This window comes from Ranitomeya variabilis, chromosome 5 (genome assembly GCF_051348905.1).
Source record: "Ranitomeya variabilis isolate aRanVar5 chromosome 5, aRanVar5.hap1, whole genome shotgun sequence".
NCBI lineage: Eukaryota > Metazoa > Chordata > Amphibia > Anura > Dendrobatidae > Ranitomeya > Ranitomeya variabilis.
In genome coordinates this window covers 21,625,909-21,652,704 of record NC_135236.1, presented here as the reverse complement: position 1 = coordinate 21,652,704, position 26,796 = coordinate 21,625,909, and the positions used below count along the sequence as shown (strand labels likewise).

The following is a 26,796-nucleotide window of genomic DNA, read 5'->3' as shown; positions in this document are numbered from 1 at the left end:
CTGATGCTGTAAAAGACGTCATGGTGGGGTTTCCTGCGCCTACTGGTCTGAATGAGTCCATGACAATGGCAATTCAGATTGATCGGCGTTTACGGGAATGCAAACCTGTGCACCAGTTGGCGGTGTCTTCTGAAGAGGCACCACAGAGTATGCAATGTGATAGCTTTCTGTCCAGAAGCGAACGACAGATTTACAGGCGCAAAAATCATTTGTGCTTCTATTGTGGAAATTCTACTCATGTTATATCAGCATGTTCTAAACGAACAAAGAAAGTTGATAAATCCTCTGCTATTGGCACTTTGCAGTCCAAGTTTATTTTGTCTGTAACTCTAATTTGTTCGTTATCTTCTATTGTTGCGGATGCGTATGTGGATTCTGGTGCCGCTTTGAGTCTTATGGATTGGTCCTTTGCCAGGCGCTGTGGGTTTGATCTAGAGCCTCTGGAAGTTCCTATACCTTTAAAGGGTATTGATTCTACACCATTGGCTAGTAATAAGCCACAATACTGGACACAAGTGACTATGCGTATGACTCCAGACCATCAAGAGGTGATTCGCTTCCTTGTACTGTATAATCTACATGATGTGTTGGTGCTGGGATTGCCATGGTTGCAAACTCATAACTCAGTCCTTGACTGGAAAACAATGTCTGTACTAAGCTGGGGATGTCAGGGAAATCATGGGGACACATCTTTGGTCTCCATTGCTTCATCTATTCCCTCTGAAATTCCTGAGTTTTTGTCTGATTATCGTGAGGTTTTTGAGGAATCTACTCTTAATTCTCTTCCTCCTCACAGAGATTGCGATTGCGCCATAGATTTGATCCCTGGCAGTAAATTTCCTAAGGGTCGTCTATTCAATCTGTCTGTACCTGAACATGCTGCCATGCGAGAGTATATTAGGGAGTCCTTGGAAAAGGGACATATTCGTCCTTCTTCGTCTCCTCTTGGAGCGGGGTTCTTTTTCGTAGCTAAAAGCGATGGTTCTTTGAGACCTTGTATTGATTATAGACTCTTGAATAAGATCACAGTCAAGTATCAATATCCTTTGCCATTGCTGACAGATTTATTTGCTCGCATTGAGGGGGCGAAGTGGTTCTCTAAGATTGATCTTCGCGGTGCGTATAATTTGGTGCGAATTAAGCAGGGGGATGAGTGGAAAACCGCATTTAATACGCCCGAGGGCCATTTTGAGTATTTGGTGATGCCTTTTGGTCTGTCAAATGCCCCTTCGGTCTTTCAGTCTTTTATGCACAATATTTTCCGTGAATATCTGGATAAATTTATGATTGTGTATTTGGACGATATCTTGATTTTTTCGGATGACTGGGAATCTCATGTTCAACAAGTTAGGAGGGTTTTTCAGGTTTTGCGGACCAATTCTTTGTTTGTTAAAGGTTCAAAGTGTGTTTTTGGGGTTCAGAAGATTTCTTTTTTGGGGTACATTTTTTCCCCCTCTTCTATTGAGATGGATCCTGTGAAGGTTTGGGCTATTTGTGACTGGACGCAACCGACTTCTCTTAAGGGCCTTCAGAAATTTTTGGGCTTTGCTAACTTTTATCGTCGATTCATAACTGGTTTTTCTAGCGTTGTCAGGCCTTTGACTGATTTGACTAAAAAGGGTGCTGATGTTGCAGATTGGTCTCCTGCTGCTGTGGAGGCCTTTCGGGAGCTTAAGCGCCGTTTTTCTTCTGCTCCGGTGTTGTGCCAGCCTGATGTTTCTCTTCCTTTTCAGGTGGAAGTTGATGCTTCCGAGATCGGAGCGGGGCGGTTTTGTCGCAGAAAAGTTCAGATTGTTCAGTGATTAGACCTTGTGCGTTCTTTTCTCGAAAATTTTCGCCCGCCGAGCGAAATTATGACGTCGGTAATCGGGAGCTTTTGGCGATGAAGTGGGCATTCGAGGAGTGGCGTCATTGGCTTGAGGGTGCTAAACATCAGGTGGTGGTCTTGACTGATCACAAAAATTTGATTTATCTTGAGTCGGCCAGACGTCTGAATCCTAGACAGGCGCGCTGGTCGTTGTTTTTCTCCCGGTTTAATTTTGTGGTTTCGTATCTGCCAGGTACTAAGAATGTGAAGGCAGATGCCCTTTCTAGAAGTTTTGAACCTGATTCCCCTGGTGATTCTAAACCTACGGGTATACTTAAGGATGGGGTGATATTGTCTGCTGTCTTCCCAGACCTGCGACGTGCTTTACAAGAGTTTCAGGCGGATCGGCCTGATCGTTGTCCGCCTGGTAGATTGTTTGTGCCGGATGAGTGGACCAATAGAGTCATCTCGGAGGTTCATTCTTCTGCGTTGGCAGGTCATCCGGGAATTTTTGGTACCAGAGATTTGGTGGCTAGGTCCTTCTGGTGGCCTTCCCTGTCTCGGGACGTGCGTACTTTTGTGCAGTCTTGCGATGTTTGTGCTCGGGCCAAGCCTTGCTGTTCTCGGGCTAGTGGTCTGTTGTTGCCCTTGCCTGTTCCTAAGAGGCCTTGGACACACATCTCTATGGATTTTATTTCTGATCTCCCTGTTTCTCAGAAGATGTCCGTCATTTGGGTGGTGTGTGACCGCTTTTCTAAGATGGTTCATTTGGTGCCCTTGCCCAAGCTGCCTTCCTCATCTGAGTTGGTGCCCCTGTTTTTTCAGAATGTGGTTCGGCTGCATGGTATTCCGGAGAATATCGTTTCCGACAGGGGATCCCAGTTTGTGTCCAGATTTTGGCGGGCGTTTTGTGCCAGGATGGGCATTGATTTGTCTTTTTCGTCTGCATTTCATCCCCAGACAAATGGCCAGACGGAACGTACTAATCAGACCTTGGAGACTTATTTGAGGTGTTTCGTGTCTGCTGATCAGGATGACTGGGTCTCCTTTTTGCCGTTGGCTGAGTTTGCCCTTAATAATCGGGCCAGTTCTGCCACTTTGGTCTCCCCTTTCTTTTGCAATTCAGGGTTCCATCCTCGTTTTTCATCTGGTCAGGTGGAGTCTTCGGATTGTCCTGGAGTGGATACCATGGTGGATAGGTTGCATCGTATTTGGGGGCAGGTGGTGGCAATTTGGAGTTGTCCCAGGAGAAGACTCAACGTTTTGCTAATCGCCATCGTCGTGTTGGTCCTCGTCTTCGTGTTGGGGACTTGGTGTGGTTGTCCTCCCGTTTTGTCCCTATGAGGGTCTCTTCTCCTAAGTTTAAGCCTCGGTTCATCGGTCCTTATAAGATTTTGGAAATTCTTAACCCTGTGTCTTTTCGTTTGGACCTCCCAGCATCCTTTGCTATCCATAATGTCTTCCATCGGTCATTATTGCGGAGGTATGAGGTACCACTTGTGCCTTCTGTTGAGCCTCCTGCTCCTGTGCTGGTTGAGGGTGAATTGGAGTACGTGGTGGAGAAAATCTTGGACTCCCGTGTTTCCAGACGGAGACTTCAATATCTGGTGAAATGGAAGGGCTACGGTCAAGAGGATAATTCTTGGGTTACAGCTTCTGATGTTCATGCTTCTGATTTGGTCCGTGCCTTTCATAGGGCTCATCCAGATCGCCCTGGTGGTTCTTGTGAGGGTTCGGTGCCCCCTCCTTAAGGGGGGGGTACTGTTGTGATTCGGTTCGTGGGCTCCCCCGGTGGTCTCTTGTGGTACTGGTGTCCTGCAAGCTTTGCCTTCTCAGTTCACCTGTTCCTATCAGGATGTGGGAGTATCCTATTTAACCTTGCCCCTCAGTCATTCTAATGCTGGCCATCAATGTATCCAGAGTGATTCTGTTGCATGTTCCTGCTCCCAGTTTTCTGCTCAGCTAAGTTGGACACTTTAGTCCTTAAGTCTATTTTTGTATGTTTTGTCCAGTTTGCACTTATGTGAATCTCTGCAGCTGGAAGCTCTTGTTGGGCTGAAACTACCACTCCAGTGGCATGAGTTGTCACATGAGTTAAGGTAATTTCAGGATGGTGTTTTGAAGGTTTTTGCAGCTGACCGCGAAGTCCTCTGTTGTATCTTTCTGCTATTTAGTTAGCGGGCCTCTCTGTGCTAAATCTGCTTTCATACTACGTGTGTCTTTTCATCTGCTCTCACCGTTATTATATGTGGGGGGCTGCTATCTCCTGTGGGGACATTCTCTGGAGGCAAGCCAGGACTGTGTTTTCTTCTCCAGGGGTAGTTAGTTCTCCGGCTGGCGCGCGGCATCTAGAGACAACGCAGGAATGCCCCCTGGCTACTTCTAGTGTGGTGTGTAGGTTTAGCATCGCGGTCAGCTCTAGTTTCCATCACCCGAGAGCTTGTCCGTTTATTCTATGCTTCCGATGTTTCCTTGCCATTGGAAACCATAACAAGACTCCCAATCATCAGAAAAGACCAAAATATCATCCAGGTACACAATCATAAATCTATCCAGGTACTCTCGGAAGATATCGTGCATGAAGGACTGAAACACAGAGGGGGCATTAGAAAGCCCAAAAGCCATCACCAAGTACTCAAAATGGCCTTCGGGCGTATTAAATGCTGTTTTCCATTCATCGCCCTGCTTTATGCGCACAAGATTATACGCTCCACGAAGATCTATCTTGGTGAACCAACTGGCCCCCCTAATCCGGGCAAACAGATCGGACAACAGTGGCAAGGGATACTGAAATTTGACCGTGATGTTATTTAGAAGGCGATAATCTATACAGGGTCTCAGAGAACCATCCTTCTTGGCCACAAAAAAGAACCCCGCACCCAAAGGGGACGAGGACGGGCGAATATGTCCCTTCTCCAAGGACTCCTTTATATAACTCCGCATAGCGGTATGTTCTGGGACAGACAAATTAAAAAGTCGTCCCTTAGGGAACTTACTACCAGGAATCAGATTTATGGCACAATCACAATCCCTATGAGGAGGTAGGGCACTGGATTTGGGCTCATCAAATACATCCTGGTAGTCCGACAAAAATTCAGGGACTTCAGAAGGAGTAGAAGAAGCAATTGACACCAAAGGAGCATCGCCATGAATCCCCTGGCACCCCCAACTTGACACAGACATTGCTTTCCAATCCAGGACTGGATTATGAGCCTGCAGCCATGGCAGACCCAACACGACAACATCATGCAAATTATGTAGCACCAGAAAGCGAATTACCTCCTGATGTACAGGAGCCATGCACATGGTCAATTGAGTCCAGTACTGAGGTTTATTCTTGGCCAATGGTGTAGCATCAATTCCCTTTAGCGGAATAGGGAATTGTAAAGGCTCCAAGATAAAACCACAGCGCCTGGCAAATGACAAATCCATCAAATTCAGGGCAGCACCTGAATCCACAAAAGCCATAACTGGGTAGGATGACAGAGAGCAAATCAAAGTAACAGACAAAATGAATTTAGGTTGTACAGTACCAATGGTGACAAACTTGGCAACCCTTTTTGTGCGCTTAGAGCATGCTGAGATAACATGAGCAGAATCACCACAGTAAAAGCACAACCCATTCTGACGTCTGTGGTTTTGCCGTTCAACTCTGGTCAGAATCCTGTCACATTGCATAGGCTCAGGTTTCTGCTCAGAAAATACCACCAGAGGGTGCACAGGTTTGCGCTCCCGCAAACGCAGATCAATCTGAATGGCCAAAGACATTGACTCATTCAGACTCGCCAGCGTGGGGAACCCCACCATAACATCTTTAAGGGCTTCAGAAAGACCCTTTCTGAAAATCGCCGCCAGGGCGCACTCATTCCACTGAGTGAGCACTGACCACTTCCTAAACTTCTGACAATAAACCTTTGCTTCATCCCGACCCTGAGAGAGAGCCAGCAAAACCTTCTCTGCTTGGTCTACCAGATTTGGTTCCTCATAAAGCACTCCAAGCGCCAGAAAAAACGCATCAACATTTAGTAGTGCCGGATCTCCTGGCGCCAAAGAGAATGCCCAATCTTGAGGGTCACCCCGCAACAAAGAAATAACAATTTTGACTTGCTGAACAGAGTCGCCAGATGAGCGAGGTCTCAGAGAAAGAAATAACTTACAATTATTCTTAAAGTTCAAAAACCTAGATCTATCTCCGGAAAACAGCTCAGGAATAGGTATTTTAGGCTCTGACATAGGACTGCGGACTACATAATCCTGAATGCCCTGTACCCTTGCAGTGAGATGATCCACACTAGAAGACAGACTCTGAAAGTCCATATTAGTAGCTGCATACAGAACCACTCAGAGATTAAGGGGAGGTGAGAGGCAAAACAGAGTGCAGAGAAAAAGAAAAAAAGACCTTAAGATTTCTCTTCTCCCTCTTTAGCTGCATTAACACTTTCGGGCCTGCTGTACTGTTATGATCCTGGTGGTAGGATCTCAAACTGACCTGACAAATATACCCTGAGTATATAGGACAAGTTCTGGGGATGTGGAAGCTATACTGACCGCAATCCTGATCCTATCCAAACACACTAAAGGCAGCTGTGGAACGTTACCTGAAAACCTAGACGTCTCGTCACAGCCTGAGAAACTGACTACCCCTAGAAAGAAAGCAAAGACCTCACTTACCTCAGTGAAATGTACCCCAAAGTTTTAGATAGCCCCCCACAAATAATAACGGTGAGTCAAGGGGAAAACCAAACGTAGTGATGAAACAGATTTAGCAAATGAGGCCCGCTAATACTAGATAGGCAGAAAATAGATAGGTGTCTGTGCGGTCAGTACAAAAACTATCAAAAGTAAAGCACGCAGAGAATACAGGAACCCCCACACCGACTCACGATGTGAGGGGCGCACTCTGCACCCCAGAACTAACCAGCAAGCTAAAAATCACATAAAAGCAAGCTGGGCTGAACTCATTATATAATGAGAAACGTTTTCAAGGAAATAATGAGAAACTGAACAAGCAAACTTAGCTTCTCATAGCAGGAGACTGGTCACAAGGAATATTCAGAAGAGCACAGGATCAGGACTGAATACACCGACAGCAAGCGACAAGTAAAGGTCCAGGTGAGTTAAATAGGCCCAGCCTAGCAGGAGATGAAACAGCTGAGCCCAGCCAAGACCAGCCATATCGCTAAAGGCCACCAGAGGGAGCCCAAGAACAAACTCACACAGTACCACTCATGACCACAGGAGGGAGCCCGAGAACGGAATTCACAACAGGAGACTCTCCTTCAGGCCCTGTGATCCATATTCATGTAAAAAATAAAGAATAAAAATAAAAAATATGGATATACTCACCCCTCCGACGGACCGTGGACCTCACCGGTGCAACCGGCAGCCTCCGTTCCTAAGAATGCAGTGAGTGTAGGACCTGCGATGACGTCGCGGCTTGTGATTGGTCGCGTGAGCGGTCACATGAGCGGTCACGCGACCAATCACAAGCCGCGACGTCATCGAACGTCCTTCACTCTGCATTCTTAGGAACGGAGGCAGACGCTTGCAGTGGTGACCGCCAGGACCTCATCCGAGGGTGAGTATATCCATATTTTTTATTTTTACTCTTTATTTTTTACATGAATATGGATCCCAGGGCCTGAAGGAGAGTTTCCTCTCCTTCAGACCCTGGGAACCATCCAGGATCACTTCGGATATTTGTGTCCCATTGACTTGTATTGGTATAGGGTATCGGTATCGGCGATATCCGATATTTTTGGGATATCGGCCGATCCAATCCGATACCGATACTTTCAAATATCGGAAGGTATCGCTCAACACTAGTGAGGAATATGCAGTACAGACTAACGTCTACTGAGACTTTAGCATGTAGAAGACAGGGTGGTTGTGTAAAAGTGACGAAGCATTATCCGCTACCCAACCAACAATCTTTTGTTAATGCTCTGGTTTTAATAGTGGTGTGTTGCGGTCACCTAGTAATTAGGACAGAAAGGTCAGGCAAGAAGATGTGGGTTTTATTTGTGGCACAGTTTCAGTTTGCCCACAACACAGCCTCTGTGTGCGCCATCATGTCCAGTTCTCCATTCCTTGCCACGCACCTTGCCCATTTTAAATGGAGGACAATATTTTCCACTTTCACTACAAGTGGCTGAATTTGCAGCGAACTTATATGTGATCCATGTGACAGACAAACCACGGCTTTAAATAGCTGGCCTGTAGATAACTATTTTTAACAGCAAACTGGTGTCAATAACTTCATTAACACACTGCAACAAAAAATGAATGGAGGGCAGAAATGGCAGAATTTTGAGTGCAGTTATATGTGATCCTTGTGACAGACAAACCACAGTTTCCAATAGCTGGCCTGTAGATAACTATTTTTTACCAGAAAACAGGTATCAATGACTTCGCTAACACACTGCAACAAAAAATGAATGGAGGGCAGAAATGGCAGAATTTTGAGTGCAGTTATATGTGATCCTTGTGACAGACAAACCACAGTTTCCAATAGCTGGCCTGTAGATAACTATTTTTTACCAGAAAACAGGTATCAATGACTTCGCTAACACACTGCAACAAAAAATGAATGGAGGGCAGAAATGGCAGAATTTTGAGTGCAGTTATATGTGATCCGTGTGATGGACAAACCACAGTTTTCAATAGCTGGCCTGTAGGTAACTATTTTTACCAGAGTCAATGTCAATAGCTTCGCTAACACACTGCAACAAAAATTAAATGGAGGGCAGAAATGTCAGAATTTTGACACAGTTGTAACAATTATATTGGAACACTCAGGAACCTCTTGACTTGAGCCTATGAGTAAACTGTATAGGAGTACAGTAGCAAGTCTGTATTTACACAACTTAACGCAGGTGCAGCAAGTGAGCAACAGTTCAAGAAAACACAGCACACAGGGTGATAGTCAAGTAGTTCATATGCAGCACTGCTGCAGGCAAAGTCTCTTGGGTGAGGCACACACTAGGGGAAGCTGTTCAGAAGACAGTTCACAACCTGGCTGGCAGTCTCTGAATAAAAGTCCTGAAAACAATGCTGCAGGGAAGTGAGTCTCTTAGAAAGTCCAGAACAGTTACAAATACTGCCACTGCACACCAACTATATTAGCTGAAGCAGGCCAAGCTTATGCGTCCAAAGCAGGCAGGTGGAGACAGATGCAGATGCAGAGGAACACACACACAGCTTGCTACTGAAAACTGGGGATGTTTGCTGGAAGGGCTGAACCACATCTTTTGGAGAGGAGTAGTCTCTTGCAGCACAGAGCCAGGGATTCAAACAGAATACACAAGCATGGAATGGAAGGCAAACTAGGGTTATAAAGACAGGGAAGGCAGATCACATGAGCAGAAGGAAGGCAGCAGACACCATCTTGATAAAGGGCAATAAACACCACAGGTGAACAGAGAATCAGAGTTCCTGACAGCAGTTATATTTGATCCGTGTAACGGACAAACCTCTGTTTTCCATAGCTGGCCTGTAGGTAACTATTTTTACCAGCACACTGGTGTCAATAACTTTACTAACACACTGCAACAAAATTTGAATGGAGGACAGAAATGACAGAGTTTTGAACGCAGTTATATGTGATCCATGTGATGAACAAACCTACAGTTTTCAATAGCTGGCATGTAAGTAACTATTTTTACCAGTAAATTGGTGTAAATAACTGCACCAACACACGCAACAAAATTTAAAGGGAGGGCAGAAATGGCAGAATTTTGAGCACACTGTTTATCTCTGATCCGTGTGACGGACAAACCACAGTTTATAATATCTGGCCTCTAAAAAAATTATTCTTGGCCCCTGATACCTGGGGCTATGTCTAAAAATATCTGTAAAAGCCTGACTGTCTAGCACTGACATAACTGCAGCTTTATTAGTCCTCAGAAGGACTGTTAGTTGAGATGGATATGTGTAAATTATATGGTATACCCACACTAAGTAAGAACCAAACAAATCTCTCCTTAGCTCAGCAGCAACTCTCCCTACACTGTCTTCTTCCGGAATAGACTGTGACCAGCATGGTGCTCCAGGTCTGATATAGACCTGATGACGCTGTGCAGCCTGCCAATCACTGTAATGCCACAACCAACATGGCTGCGGCATTACAGTGTGTGGCAGACAATCCCTGCATGTTCATTGGCTCTCTAAAGAGCACCAAACTTGCAGGGATGGGACCCAAACTCCCGCCAAGCAAACTCGGAAATACTCGGCAAGCTCTGAGTATCTCGGGCAGTGAGATGCATGCTTGCTCATCACTAGTCAGCACATCAGAGACTGGAGGAGAGCACCAGGGAAACAGGAAAGTGAGCTCATACTGTATATAGAAGACTACTTGGTGCTCATGCTATATAGGTAGCTATGTGGGGATCATACTGTATATAGAAGGCTTTGTGGGGCTCTTACTGTATATACGTAAATAGCTATGTGGGGTTCATACTGTATATAAATAGCTATGTGGGGTTCATACTGTATACAGGGGGCTATGTGGGGCTCATACTGTATATAAATAGCTATGTGAGGTTCATACTGTATATAGAAGGCTTTGTGGGGCTCTTTCTGTATATAAATAGCTATGTGGGGATCATACTGTATCTAGAAGGCTATGTGGGGCTCTTACTGTATATAAATAGCTATGTGGGGTTCATACTGTATACAGGGGGCTATGTGAAGTCTCTTACAGTATGTAGGGAGCTGTGTGTGCTCATACAGCAGATGGGGGGCTATGTGGGGGCTCATACCATATATAGAGTGATGTCAGCGTACTTAATTTTGCTCAATATTAAGTGATACAATTAATATTAATTTAAAATAATTATAATTAATATGTTAATAATAGTGTTGAGCATTCCGATACTGCAAGTATCGGGTATCGGCCGATATTTGCTGTATCAGAATTCCGATACCGAGTTCCGATATTTTTGCGATATCGGAAATCGGAATCGGAAGTGTGCGGTGCGTATGGTTCCCAGGGTCTGGAGTAGAGGAGACTCTCCTTCAGGGCCTGGGATCCATATTCATGTAAAAAATAAATAATAAAAATAAAAAATATTGATATACTCACCCCTTCGGCGGACCCTGGCGCTTAGCGGTGACTCCGTTCCTAAGAATGCAGGGAGTGAATGACCTTCGATGACGTCGCAGCTTGTGATTGGTCACGTGAGCGGTCACATGAGCGGTCACGCGACCAATCACAAGCCGTGACGTCATCGAAGGTCCTTCACTCTGCATTCTTAGAAACGGAGGCAGACGCTTGGACCGGTGAGAGACGGGGCCGTCATAGGGGTGAGTATATCCATATTTTTTATTTTTATTCTTTATTTTATACATGAATATGGATCCCAGGGCCTGAAGGAGAGTTTCCTCTCCTTCAGACCCTGGGAACCATTCCGATATTTTGTGTCCCATTGATATGCATTGGTATTGGGTATCGGTATCGGCGATATCCGATACTTTTTGGATATCGGCCGATCCAATCCGATATCGATACCTTTGCATATCGGAAGGTATCGCTCAACACTAGTTAATAATAATATTGAGCAAAATTAATTTCATCCTATTGGTGCGGCCCAGCATAACAGTCGAGGTTTCTCATGTGGCCTCTTGGAAAATTAATTGCTCAATCTTGTCCTATGGTGTCTTATTGCAACTTGCGACTTCGTCGGACTGTGTAACAGTTCTCAAATGTTTCCAAACATGTAGGATTTTCTTTTGCTGGCTGCAAATTGCACACGCAACTCACTTGTCATAGACTTCATTGCAGGTCACAAGCGACCTGTGTGTCACTTATCTGCAATTGACCATTTTTTTTTACATCAAGCTCACAACATTACAATGCATCAGCAAGTTACAGATATGTTGCACAGAGGATTTTTGTCAATTGAATTTTATGAAAAAAGCTTTCATGTGACACTAGAACTTTTTTTTTAACACATTTGTGTAACTTAGCATTATTCCAATATCTATTAATCAATATGTACTTTGCTCACATAAAACCCCTCTAAATGTGCTACATATCTTATGGAATTTTAACAAAAAATAATGTCCTAAATTACTTGTGCCATGATTTTTATGTGTCTTAGGCATTTCATGCTCTTCACTTGACAAGAATGGCTTAGGGGTGAAAATGTAGCTTTTCCAAATTGAGGTGGTTTAAAATGTCACAAAACCTACCGTTAATGTTAATATAATATAATCCAAATAATAGGTGCTGTAAAGCCGGACTATACAGCCTAACGATTCACCAAATGTATAAAACTGCATGAAAAACTGTAGTAAATCTGCCTCAGCTTCAGACTGTCTAATCTGAGATGTTACTGTCTAATGATTAGACAGTGTATGAAAATCTACTGTAATGTATCAAATCATCTTCTATCTAAAATAAATCAGCTGTGGAATGTCAGATAGTGGTTGAGACTTACCTGTGAAGTCAATCCAGTCCTTCACTTCGAAGGATTTTATTTTCTCATTGTATTTTACGAGAACGGTATAAGCCACATATTTCCCAGCATCGTCCCAGTGACTGATAATATCACACAGTTCTTCCATCTTCTCCTCTGATGTCGTCTTGGCTTTCACATTATGGTTCTGACCAACATCCAGAAGATTTGGGTCAAAAAGATCACGTAACACTGAATCAATATCCTTTGTCCATCTAACAAGATCTGTCCGGTGACGATTTATAAAGTTAATCCTGACTGTTGAGTGAGGTTAGAATTATGAGAAAAAGACAAAATATCATTACATTTTATTTTCATTTCACTAAATTATTTTTCTTATTTTTATGCCCATAAAATAACAAAGCAAAATTACTTTTTTCTTATTTTTGGAAGTGGAGTGACCAAAATAAAAATGACGATTCTGGTGTTTTCTCTCTTTTTCTTTTTGCATTAAGAGCATGGACATTAGTTATTTGTTTTCATATTATGTTGTTTTTTTATTTATTTATTGTAATTTTTTAAAGAGTGGGATTCAATTATCAATAAGGTTTTAAAGTAATAAAAACTTGTTTTTAATTTACTTTTTAGCCATTGTTTAGCCTTTCTAGGTGACTTGATTGGGATGGTTTGATCACGTGCACTACTGACCGCACTACAACAATATTGCAGCATATGGTAGAAAAAAAGGAATTTCTATAAAGCCTAACCTAGAAATGCAGCAACTGACGGTCTGCTCTCCTGTGTCTATAGAAAAAACAGCCGCACACTCAAGACTTGCAGGTTTTTACGTGAAAGTTGTATTTTTTATTATTAGTACAGGCATCACCAAATGCTTATTTGTGTGCAGAGAAAATGACGGATACTTTCAGTTACGGTCAACGTTTCGACCAAGGCTGGTCTTTGTAAAAACCACACTTCTAATGGAGAGTAGAAAAGGTGAAGAAGCAGTCCGGAGTGGGCAGAGTCTGCAAGGGTCCTGTAGCACTGAGTCCGTCACACTGGTGATGCAGGTCTGCTCTCCTGAACTGCATGTCTCACTTTGGTAACACCCCTTTTCATTTAAAATAAGTTAATAGCTCATTTACATGCCAAGAAATATGTGGGTTTTTCTGGAATAAGACATCAGATCGCAGATATCAAGGTATCATTTTATTCAGCTTCCTATGACCTACATGTCCATATAGATGGTTTTACAAGGGGTGATCCTACTCATACCTTTAATAATATATATGCTTCTGTCTGTTTGTTGTAACCTTGACATTGAGACAACTACTTGTTTAATCATAATGAACTGGGAATATGTCCAGACAAGCCTGGATGCCTAAATGGACCTTTAACAGTTTGCGCATATAGATTATGGGCCAAGAAAAAGTTATGAGCTTAAGAATAAAGACATTACATCGGTAAATCAGATGGCAAAACTTACTCTTGATAAATGGTAGATGAGCATTTGTCCTTATCCAGTCCTTCATTTCTAAGTATTTGATGAGTTTTTCACTGTGTTTCCGGAGCAGTCTATAAACCATAAACTTTCCAGTGTCCTCCCAGTGACTGACAATATCAAACAGCTTTGTATTCCTCTCCTTGAATGTTTTCATCATTATTACTTCTAAGAACTGATGCGCAGTCAGTAGATTTTGGTCATGGAGATCACGTACAACTGGATCTACATATTGTATCTTTGTAATAAGATCTGCTTGGTGCCGTTCTATAAAGTTAACTCTGTCTATAGTGTGATAAGAAAAAAAATATTGAAAGACAGAACATTAAAGGGTGGTCCAAAGGCAAAGTACATTTCATTCTCAATCTCTATCTATTTTGTGCCGGAATCTAAAATGCTTTCTAATAAATTTGAATTAAAAACTCCATCTCCTTCCTTAACTTTACTATCTAACACCTATTCTCTTTTACCATACTTCCTTTTTGATGATCCTTCATTTGAGAATCCCAGTGTGAAGCCTCATCATTGATGCTGGTTTCAGGGGAAGGCCTGCACAATGACATTTAGATAATGATCTTCCTCAGAAGGGGTGCATGCGAAACGTGCTGGACTATTTCTGAATTTCAGGTATGACTGCCCCTAGCGTTCACCGGTTTACATTATATAGGCAGACTATGTTGTCTTGAAGCTATGGTGTGCACTATTTGTTCCTGGTTTCCTCTGTGATTTGTTACTTGTCTTCTCTAACCACACTTGTGTTCTATTATGCTTACAAGGAGTTAATCAGGGACAAATTCCAACAGTGTCTGGAGATGTCTAACATTATTAATTTATCTTTTTGTGTCTTAAATCACTTTGCATAGCACAATTATTTTTGACCTTTGCACATTATTTACTAATTGGTGTTATTTTGGCAATGATCTCTGTATACTCATTTTAAAGGAACATATATATCTACTATATAATTGTCTAAGGGGTACTTCTATCCTTCTGTCTGTCTGTCTGTCTGTCCCATTTATTCATTCGCTGATTGGTCTTGCCAGCTGATTGTCATGGCTGCCGCGACCAATCAGCGATGGGCAGAGTCCAATTAGTCCCTCCCTACTCCCCTGCAGTCAGTGCCGGGCAGCCGCTCCATACTCCCGCAGTCATCGCCACTCACCCAGGGTTAATGCCAGCGGTAATGGACCGCGTTATGCCGTGGGTAACTCACTCCGCTATTAACCCTGTGTGACCAAGTTTTTACTATTGACGCAGCCTATGCAGCGTCAATAGTAAAAGGATCTAATGTTAAAAATAATTTAAAAAATAAAAAATCATTATATACTCACCTTCTGCCGCCTTTCCCGCTTCTCGACACCCTCCGGTAACCGCTCTGTGCAAGCGGCAGGGTCCGGTACCAAGGATCGTATGGCAGAAGGACCTGCCATGACGTCACAGTCATGTGACCACGACGTCATCAAACCCTGGGACCGGAAGTATGGTGAGTATATTAGAACTACAAGGGGCCCTCAGATCGGAAGGTGAGTATATGTTTATTTTTTATTTTTTAACCTGTGACATACGTGGCTGGGCAATATACTACGTAGCTGGGCAATATACTACATGGGCTGTGCAATATACTACGTGGCTCTGTGCTGTATACTACGTGACTGGGCAATATACTATGTGGCTGGGCTATATACTACATGGCTGGGCTATAATACTACGTGGCTGGGCAATATACTACGTCGCTGGGCAATATACTACATGGCTGGGCAATATACTACATGGCTGGGCAATATACTACGTGGCTGAGCAATATAATACGTGGCTGGGCTATATACTACGTGGCTGGGCTATATAATACGTGGCTGGGCAATATACTACGTCGCTGGGCAATATACTACATGGCTGAGCAATATACTACATGGCTGGGCAATATACTACGTGGCTGGGCAATGTACTACGTGGCTGGGCAATATAATACGTGGCTGGGCAATATAATACGTGGCTGGGCAATATACTACATTGCTGGGCAATATACTACGTGTCTGGGCAATATAATACGTGGCTGGGCAATATACTACGTTACTGGGCAATATACTATGTGGCTGGTCAATATACTACGTCGCTGGGCAATATACTACGTGGCTGAGCAATATACTACGTGGCTGGGCAATATACTACGTGGCTGGGCAATATACTACGTGACTGGGCTATATACTACGTGGCTGGGCAATATACTATGTGGCTGGGCTATATACTATGTGGCTGGGAAATATACTACGTTGCTGGGCAATTTACTACGTGGCTGGGCAATATACTACGTGGCTGGGCAATATACTACGTGGCTGGGCAATATACTACGTGGCTGGGCAATATACTACGTCGCCGGGCAATAAACTACGTCGCTGGGCAATATACTACATGGCTGGGCAATATACTACGTGGCTGGGCAATATACTATGTGGACATGCATAGTCTAGAATACCCAATGATTTAGAATCAGGCCACCATCTAGTATATATATATATATATATATATATATATATATATATATATATATATATATATATATATATATATATATATATATTATTTTATAATATGTTTTAGGTGATATATATTCTCTGCAGACATAAATGCTTATTATTTGTCCAGAGTTTTGCTTTTACCATTTCTGCATGGTTTGTCTCCATCTCCAACAACAAAAAAATTTATGAAGTCTTTTTTATTGTAAATTTAATTAAAGATTATGTCATTTTATGACTCTTGTCTGGAGGACCTTTGTTCTTTCATATTTGTCTAAATCACGGTCCTCCGTGTTTAATTATTGGGGCATCTTTTTCATAATTAAAAATGTCAGCTCGGTGAGCAAAAAAAAAGCCCTCAACCAACCCGAGATCACAAAAAATGGAGACGCTACAGGTATCAGAAAATGGCGCAATTTTATTCAACAAAGTTTGGAATTTTTTTTCACCGTTTGGATAAAAAGGAACATAGACATGTTTGGTGTCTATGAACTTGTAATGACCTGGAGAATCATAATGGCAATTTCAGTTTTTGCATTTAGTGAACCTAGTAACAATGAGAAATAAAAATCCATTGTGGGAATGCACTTTTTGTGCAATTTCACCTAACTTGGATTTTTTTCCTGTTTTCCAGTACACAATATGTTAAAACCAATGGTGTTATTCAAAAGTACAACTCATCCTGTAAAACATAAGCCCTCACATGGCTGTAGGGGACAGGGACCTGGTGAGCTGTGCAGACGGGTGGAACCATTGTTGCCGGGAGTCGGGGTTCCGGGGGACGGATTTGAGGGGTGCATGGGAAGCCAGGCTCATGTGACAGGAGGAAGAGTGACGCAGGGAGAGGAGAGGATAAAAAGAAAAACGCGCGAAAGCAGAGGCAGAGAAGCGCGGGAAATCTCTGAGGAGAGGAAACTGCAGCGCAGTTGTTGTGAGTGTGCAGGCCGCAGTGAGACTTGCTGGAAGCAGGGGGAAAACGTGCAACAGACACTGCGGGCAACTACCAGAGCTCCCAAAAAGAGGCGCATTCGTCGTCAGCGACCCCCCAGGCAGAGGGGTAGTGCTGACCAGCTCAGGGACAGTATTACCGCGCTCCCTGAGAGCACCTTGCCAGAGAGTGCTACGGACTCGCATGGTTTCGTCTCAGCTGTGACTGATACTGATTATTCTCCTAATCCTCCTCAAAAAGACTCTTCTCTAGACTGGGAGGCTGTTACCTCGGATCAACGTCTGCCTGCAGGAGGGAACGCAGCACCGCAAAAGACATTCTGGACTCGACTCTACGCCTGGGCCCGTCGCCAGAAGACACCTCCTTCCTCCGCCATCAGGACTACGGCGTTGTCGGAGCCTCACCGTCAGGACTACATCGCTGAACCAGCACTGATAAGTGACCGTTGTTGACTTTATCTTAGTAGGGAGTCACTAGTGAGGCGCTGCCGCGTTCTACGGGTATAGTTCAGGGCGGTCATATAGTAATTAGGATTTACTGCGAGATTGTGTTCTTGTATATAAGTTCCCTGCGTGGAAAAACGTTTGTCATCTTTTTGGTTGGAAGTTAAAAAGAAAGTTAAAAACGCTATTTGCTTTCTGGCTCCTATTTGTCCCTGCATCCTTCTTTACCTGCGGTCCCTACATTTGGCGTAGTCGGCAGGATGCAGGATCCAAAGAAGGAGCCAGAAGATACGGAGGATGGGGCTAGGCCTAGAGCTTCTCTCTCATTGGGGGCCATGTTAAACAATTTGCCCAAGTTTAATGGGAGCAACATGTTGTTGTGGAGCTGGACTGAAAGGATGAGGGGGCTGTTGAGAATGCATCCTATGACCCCAGCCCTGGAAGCAGAGGTGGCCATTATGGCCTTAGACGGAGAGGCTCGGGATTCAGTGATGTTGAGACCCCCCACAGAGCGGAATACTTTTACCGGGGTGTTACATGTGTTAGAGGGGACGCACGGGGATCCCACCGACGTGGGAGAGCTGCGGGCCCGGTTGTTTGGACGGCGACAAAAAGAGGGCGAGACTGTCACTCAGTACATGAATGCTCTGCAAGAGCTAAACATTGCAATCGTGCGGAAAGATGGTATGGGGATGGGACATGTTGACGTGACCCTGCGCGACCAACTGGTGACGGGACTGCGGGATGAGTTGACCAAACAGGCTCTACGTGAACGAGTGCGGGTCGACCCGCGCCTGACTTTCTCCGACATAGGCAATGAGGCCCGCACCCGGGAGCAAGAGAGGGGGGTGACGGTCCTGACAGGAGAGGCTCGGGTTATCCAGACCGCTGCACCAGGAGGGGGTGAGCCGTCGTGGGTTCAGGAGATGCGGCAGGAGCTCAAACAAATCCGAGAGGAACTGGCCGAAGTTAAAAAAATGCGCGAAGCCCAAGGGAGCTACCCCGAGGGCAAGGGTCTGGGAGTCCAGCTCGTGGCGCTCGTTCAGGATATTATCCGGTCCCCGGTGCTTGCTATGGTTGCGGGGAGGCAGGACATTTCGCACGGGAGTGCCCCCGGAGAGGGAGGGCCTCGTCACGGCGGCCGTTAAACTAGAGGACTCCGAGCTAAGGGGACGACGCTCGGAGTCAGAATCCCCGCGGATGGGTGGTGAAAGTCCCGAAAATTTGGTTGCCAGCTGCCCCCTGGTTTGGGCAGAGTTTGAAGGGCGGGCTGTACGTTGTCTGGTGGACACCGGATCTCAAGTCACGACGATGCCCGAGGCCTATTTTAGAAAACACTTCCCTGTGTCAGTCAGACCCCAATGGGGCCCCGTAATCCGGTTGCAGGCCGCCAATCAGCTGCCCATCCCAGTGGAAGGGGTCACCTGGATGCAAATATCTTTATGTGGGAAAGACCTGGGCCGCCGGGGGGTTGTGTTGACGCGGGGGGATCCCAGCCCACAACATATCGTGACTTTGGGGATGAATGTATTGAAGGACTTTGGCAGTTTGCTGTTAGGGGAGACCACACAAGAGACACTCAATCAGTGGGGGACCAGTACACCTCAAGGCTCCGTGTTCAGACAGTTCGTGAGGGAAGTCCGTGTGCAAGAGACCTTTCAGGAGGGAGACATACTAGGGAAAGTAATCACCTCCCCGACAGCAGAAGTGACGTTTCCCCCAGGACAGACTGTTATATCCCTGCCCATCCGAGCTCGCATCCCTCTGGAAGGAGTGCAAGTGCAGGTTGAGCCCACCTTTACGTCCCCTTTGCCCACAGGACTGTTGGTTCAGAGTCGGGACGAATGGATACGGCTGCAACAGGAAGACCAGGAACTAGCTCCATTGCGACAGTGGATAACGAATGGTCTATTGCCCGTGAGAAGCCCTGGACAAACTCTCCCGTCAGACCTGAACCTTCTTCTGCGGCAGTGGGAGCGCCTAACTCTTCAGGACGGGCTCTTATGCCACTTAACCATGGCTCAGGCAGATTCCGAGCCGACCTGGCAGATGGTCTTACCAGGGCCCGTGGTGGCCGCAGTTGCTAAAGAAGCTCATGAGTCCGGGGCACACTTCGGAGTGAAGAGGACGTTTAAGTGGCTGCAAACTCGGTTCTATCATCCTCGGCTGCTTGCGGAAGTACAAACTGCCTGTAGACAATGTCGACAATGTGAGCTAACTGTTGTGAAATTGGATTTTGGGCTCCCCCGGTGGCCACTGGTGGAATTGAACTGGTGTGCATCATCCCCTCTGTTCACCTGTTTCCATCAGGATGTGGGAGTCGCTATTTAACCTTGCTCCTCTGTCACTTCCATGCCGGTCAACATTGTAATCAGAAGCCTTTCTGTGCATGTTCCTGCTACTAGACAACTCCCAGCTAAGTTGGACTCTTGTCCTCGTTTGTTTTTGCATTTTGTTCCAGTTCACAGCTGTAGTTTCGTTTATGTGTCTGGAAAGCTCTTGTGATCTGAAATTGCCACTCTGATGTTATGAGTTAATACTAGAGTCTTAAAGTAATTTCAGGATGGTATTTTGATAGGGTTTTCAGCTGACCATGAAAGTGCCCTTTCTGTCTTCCTGCTATCTAGTAAGCGGACCTCAATTTTGCTAAACCTATTTTCATACTACGTTTGTCATTTCATCTAAAATCACCGCCAATATATGTGGGGGCCTCTGTCAGCCTATCGGGGAAATTTCTCTAGAGGTGAGCCAGGACTATATTTTCCTCTGCCAGGATTAGTTAGTCCTCCGGCCGGCGCTGGGCGTCTAGGGATAAAAACGTAGGCAACGCTACCCGGCTACTGTTAGTTGTGCGGCAGGTTTAGTTCATGGTCAGTTTAGTTTCCATCCTTCCAAGAGCTAGTACTCATGTTTGCTGGGCTATGTTCTCTTGCCATTGAGAACCATAACAGTTTGACCGGCCCCAAAGGGTTAAATTAATTGACAGAGAAAGGAGAGAAAAGAGAAGTCTGCTGAAGATTTTTTTTTTTTTTTTCCCTTCCCTTCAGTTCTGAGTGTGCTTGTAATTGAATCTCTTGCAAGTCTGCCTATATTGCAGCCTTTCTCTCTCTCTCTCTCCTTCTAATCCTGGAATGGCTCTGTGTTCACCTGTTTAAAATGGATATTCAGAGTTTAGCTGCAGGTTTGAATAATCTCACCACGAAAGTTCAAAATTTACAAGATTTTGTTGTTCATGTTCCTATATCTGAACCTAGAATTCCTTTGCCTGAATTTTTCTCGGGGAATAGATCTTGCTTTCAAAATTTCAAAAATAATTGCAAGTTGTTTTTGTCCCTGAAATCTCGCTCTGCTGGAGATCCTGCTCAGCAGGTCAGGATTGTGATTTCCTTGCTCCGGGGCGACCCTCAGGATTGGGCTTTTGCATTGGCTCCTGGGGATCCTGCGTTGCTCAATGTGGATGCGTTTTTTCTGGCCTTGGGGTTGCTTTATGAGGAACCTCAGTTAGAGCTTCAGGCGGAAAAGGCCTTGATGTCCCTATCTCAGGGGCAAGACGAAGCTGAAATATACTGCCAGAAATTCCGTAAATGGGCTGTGCTTACTCAGTGGAATGAGTGCGCCCTGGCGGCGAATTTCAGAGAGGGTCTCTCTGATGCCATTAAGGATGTTATGGTGGGGTTCCCTGTGCCTGCGGGTCTGAATGAGTCCATGACAATGGCTATCCAGATCGATAGGCGTCTGCGGGAGCGCAAACCTGTGCACCATTTGGCGGTGTCTACTGAGAAGACGCCAGAGAATATGCAATGTGATAGAATTCTGTCCAGAAGTGAACGGCAGAATTTAAGACGAAAAAATGGGTTGTGCTTCTATTGCGGTGATTCAACTCATGTTATATCAGCATGCTCTAAGCGTACTAAGAAGCTTGATAAGTCTGTTTCAATTGGCACTTTACAGTCTAAGTTTATTCTATCTGTGACCCTGATTTGTTCTTTATCATCTATTACCGCGGATGCCTATGTCGACTCTGGCGCCGCTTTGAGTCTTATGGATTGGTCCTTTGCCAAACGCTGTGGGTATGATTTGGAGCCTCTTGAAACTCCTATACCCCTGAAGGGGATTGACTCCACCCTATTGGCTAGTAATAAACCACAATACTGGACACAAGTAACTATGCGGATTAATCCGGATCATCAGGAGATTATTCGCTTTCTTGTGCTGTATAACCTACATGATGTGTTGGTGCTTGGATTGCCATGGCTGCAATCTCATAACCCAGTCCTTGACTGGAAAGCTATGTCTGTGTTAAGCTGGGGATGTAAGGGGACGCATGGGGACGTACCTGTGGTTTCCATTTCATCATCTATTTCCTCTGAGATTCCTGAATTCTTGACTGAATATCGTGACGTTTTTGAAGAACCTAAGCTTGGTTCATTACCTCCGCACCGGGAGTGCGATTGTGCCATAGATTTGATTCCGGGTAGTAAATACCCTAAGGGTCGTTTATTTAATCTGTCTGTGCCTGAACATGCTGCTATGCGAGAATATATAAAGGAGTCCCTGGAAAAGGGACATATTCGTCCTTCGTCATCTCCCTTAGGAGCCGGTTTTTTCTTTGTGGCTAAGAAAGATGGCTCTTTGAGACCGTGTATTGATTATCGGCTTTTGAATAAAATCACGGTTAAATATCAATATCCGTTGCCACTGCTGACTGATTTGTTTGCTCGCATAAAGGGGGCCAAGTGGTTCTCTAAGATAGATCTCCGTGGGGCGTATAATTTGGTGCGAATTAAGCAGGGGGATGAGTGGAAGACCGCATTTAATACGCCCGAGGGCCACTTTGAGTATTTGGTGATGCCTTTTGGTCTTTCAAATGCCCCTTCAGTCTTTCAGTCCTTTATGCATGACATTTTCCGTGATTATTTGGATAAATTTATGATTGTGTATCTGGATGATATTTTGATTTTTTCGGATGACTGGGACTCTCATGTCCAGCAGGTCAGGAGGGTTTTTCAGGTTTTGCGGTCTAATTCCTTGTGTGTGAAGGGTTCTAAGTGCGTTTTTGGGGTTCAAAAGATTTCCTTTTGGGATATATTTTTTCCCCCTCTTCCATCGAGATGGATCCTGTCAAGGTTCAGGCTATTTGTGATTGGACGCAACCCTCTTCTCTTAAGAGTCTTCAGAAATTTTTGGGCTTTGCTAACTTTTATCGTCGATTTATTGCTGGTTTTTCTGATGTTGTTAAACCATTGACTGATTTGACTAAGAAGGGTGCTGATGTTGCTGATTGGTCCCCTGCTGCTGTGGAGGCCTTTCGGGAGCTTAAGCGCCGCTTTTCTTCCGCCCCTGTGTTGCGTCAGCCTGATGTTGCTCTTCCTTTTCAGGTTGAGGTCGACGCTTCTGAAATCGGAGCTGGGGCAGTTTTGTCGCAGAGAAGTTCCGATTGTTCCGTGATGAGACCTTGTGCCTTTTTCTCGCGTAAATTTTCGCCCGCCGAGCGGACTTATGATGTTGGGAATCGGGAGCTTTTGGCCATGAAGTGGGCTTTTGAGGAGTGGCATCATTGGCTTGAGGGGGCTAGACATCAGGTGGTGGTATTGACTGACCACAAAAATCTAATTTATCTTGAGTCCGCCAGACGCCTGAATCCTAGACAGGCGCGCTGGTCGTTGTTTTTCTCTCGGTTTAATTTTGTGGTGTCCTACCTGCCGGGTTCTAAGAATGTTAAGGCGGATGCCCTTTCTAGGAGTTTTGAGCCTGACTCCCCTGGTAACTCTGAACCTACAGGTATCCTTAAGGATGGAGTGATATTGTCTGCCGTTTCTCCAGACCTGCGGCGGGCCTTGCAGGAGTTTCAGGCGGATAGACCTGATCGTTGCCCACCTGGTAGACTGTTTGTTCCTGATGATTGGACCAGTAAAGTCATTTCTGAGGTTCATTCTTCTGCGTTGACAGGTCATCCTGGAATCTTTGGTACCAGGGATTTGGTGGCAAGGTCCTTCTGGTGGCCTTCCCTGTCTCGAGATGTGCGAGGCTTTGTGCAGTCTTGTGACGCTTGTGCTCGGGCCAAGCCTTGTTGTTCTCGGGCTAGTGGATTGTTGTTGCCCTTGCCTATCCCGAAGAGGCCCTGGACGCACATCTCGATGGATTTTATTTCGGATCTTCCTGTTTCTCAGAAGATGTCTGTCATCTGGGTGGTGTGTGACCGTTTCTCTAAGATGGTCCATTTGGTTCCCCTGCCTAAGTTGCCTTCTTCTTCCGAGTTGGTTCCTCTGTTTTTTCAAAATGTGGTCCATTTGCATGGTATTCCGGAGAATATCGTTTCTGACAGAGGAACCCAATTCGTGTCTAGATTTTGGCGAGCATTCTGTGCTAGGATGGGCATAGATTTGTCTTTCTCGTCTGCTTTCCATCCTCAGACAAATGGCCAGACCGAGCGGACGAATCAGACCTTGGAGACATATTTGAGGTGTTTTGTGTCTGCAGATCAGGATGATTGGGTTGCTTTTTTGCCTTTAGCGGAGTTTGCCCTCAATAATCGGGCCAGCTCTGCCACCTTGGTGTCTCCTTTTTTCTGTAATTCGGGGTTTCATCCTCGATTTTCTTCTGGTCAGGTGGAATCTTCGGATTGTCCTGGAGTGGATGCTGTGGTGGAGAGGTTGCATCAGATTTGGGGGCAGGTAGTGGACAATTTGAAGTTGTCCCAGGAGAAGACTCAGCTTTTTGCCAACCGCCGGCGTCGGGTTGGTCCTCGGCTTTGTGTTGGGGACTTGGTGTGGTTGTCTTCTCGTTTTGTCCCTATGAGGGTTTCTTCTCCTAAGTTTAAGCCTCGGTTCATCGGCCCGTACAAGATATTGGAGATTCTTAACCCTGTGTCCTTCCGTTTGGACCTCCCTGCATCTTCTTCTATTCATAATGTTTTTCATCGGTCATTGTTGCGCAGGTATGAGGTACCGGTTGGGCCTTCCGTTGAGCCTCCTGCTCCGGTGTTGGTTGAGGGCGAGTTGGAGTACGTTGTGGAAAAAATCTTGGACTCCCGTGTTTCCAGACGGAAACTCCAGTATCTGGTCAAATGGAAGGGATACGGTCAGGAGGATAATTCTTGGGTGACTGCCTCTGATGTTCATGCCTCCGATCTGGTCCGTGCCTTTCATAGGGCTCATCCTGATCGCCCTGGTGGTTCTGGTGAGGGTTCGGTGCCCCCTCCTTGAGGGGGGGGTACTGTTGTGAAATTGGATTTTGGGCTCCCCCGGTGGCCACTGGTGGAATTGAACTGGTGTGCATCATCCCCTCTGTTCACCTGTTTCCATCAGGATGTGGGAGTCGCTATTTAACCTTGCTCCTCTGTCACTTCCATGCCGGTCAACATTGTAATCAGAAGCCTTTCTGTGCATGTTCCTGCTACTAGACAACTCCCAGCTAAGTTGGACTCTTGTCCTCGTTTGTTTTTGCATTTTGTTCCAGTTCACAGCTGTAGTTTCGTTTCTGTGTCTGGAAAGCTCTTGTGATCTGAAATTGCCACTCTGATGTTATGAGTTAATACTAGAGTCTTAAAGTAATTTCAGGATGGTATTTTGATAGGGTTTTCAGCTGACCATGAAAGTGCCCTTTCTGTCTTCCTGCTATCTAGTAAGCGGACCTCAATTTTGCTAAACCTATTTTCATACTACGTTTGTCATTTCATCTAAAATCACCGCCAATATATGTAGGGGCCTCTGTCAGCCTATCGGGGAAATTTCTCTAGAGGTGAGCCAGGACTATATTTTCCTCTGCCAGGATTAGTTAGTCCTCCGGCCGGCGCTGGGCGTCTAGGGATAAAAACGTAGGCAACGCTACCCGGCTACTGTTAGTTGTGCGGCAGGTTTAGTTCATGGTCAGTTTAGTTTCCATCCTTCCAAGAGCTAGTACTCATGTTTACTGGGCTATGTTCTCTTGCCATTGAGAACCATAACAGCTAACCAAGTCACCGGAGGAAAGGGCGCCTGTGCAGAGCATCACGACGTCTGCCCCTTTTGAAGTATTAATGATAGACTACATTACCATTGGAGCAGCGCATCAAGGCTACGAACACTGCCTCGTTATGGTAGATCATTTTTCAAAATTCGCGGTAGTCACCCCTACCCGTGATCAGACAGCTGAGTCGGCGGCGAGCGCTATCTGTAAGAACTTTATTCAAGTTTACGGCTGTCCGAGGCGAATACATTCGGATCAAGGCGCCTGTTTCTTGGGCAAAGTCATGGAAGAGCTGCATCGCCTCTATGGCATTGATAAGTCACGCACCACACCGTATCATCCCCAGGGAAATGGGGCTTGTGAGCGGTTTAACCGGACTTTGCTTCAAATGCTGCGTGCGCTAGAACAAGATCAGAAGGCCCGCTGGCCGGAGTATGTGTCGGACCTAGTGTGGGTCTACAACAATAGAGTTCATCAAGTCACAGGACGCACCCCGTATGAAGTGGTCTTTGGGCGCCCAGGAAAAGGCATGACAGATCTGGAACTGTCTTCGGAGGAAGAAGGCCCCCGAACAGGGATGGCTTCGTGGGTGCGTGATCATCGGCATCGGCTGCAGACCTTACACCGACTGGTACACACTCGAATTCGGGAAGTGGAGCATCGGAGCACCCCTACAGCAAAACCCCCAGAGTTCCGGCCAGGTGATCGAGTACTCGTTCGAGAGCAAAGACCGCAAAACAAGTTAGACCATCGTTGGGAAAAAACACCCTATCGGGTGCTTCGCCGTATAGACCCGCATGGACCTGTATATGAAGTGCAGTCTGAGGCCCTCGGAAGTACAGGTACTCGCATTCTTCATCGCAACATGCTCCGGTTGTGTCGCTCTGTTGACTCGGAAACCCCGGAATCCGCAATCAGGGAAGAGCCACCTACGACTGAATCCCCCAACAACCATTGGTGGGATGAAGAAGATGATGAAGAAGAAGAACGGCGTCAAAATACTCCCCCTATCTCGACTACTACACTACCCCTGACCAGTCACTCTTCCGCTGACGACATTTCCCCAACACCCCCTATACAAGGACCCGAGCCACGACGTTCTGAACGTTCTACTGCCGGTAGACCCCCAACTCGCTACAGTCCTGACTTACACACCAGACAGACCCAAGTGTGGAACAATCCGTCAGGTGGGCGACCTGTCAGTGCGAAGGCCTCGCCCAGGGACTGGCGAGCATACAG

At 45.5% G+C, this 26,796-nt stretch overlaps 1 protein-coding gene across 1 annotated transcript in view; it reads right to left on the bottom strand.

The window, feature by feature from the left end:
- The window catches only part of LOC143774712 (uncharacterized), a 689,954-nt gene extending 675,686 nt beyond the window's left edge, over positions 1-14,268 (bottom strand). The window contains exons 1-3 of the mRNA XM_077262476.1: positions 14,181-14,268; positions 13,691-13,990; positions 12,247-12,522 (exon numbers count right to left, since the gene is read on the bottom strand). Of these exons, the coding sequence (XP_077118591.1) occupies positions 12,247-12,522; positions 13,691-13,990; positions 14,181-14,268 (664 nt within the window). The remainder of the gene's footprint in view (positions 1-12,246; positions 12,523-13,690; positions 13,991-14,180) is intronic.
- Positions 14,269-26,796: the final 12,528 nt, after the last annotated feature.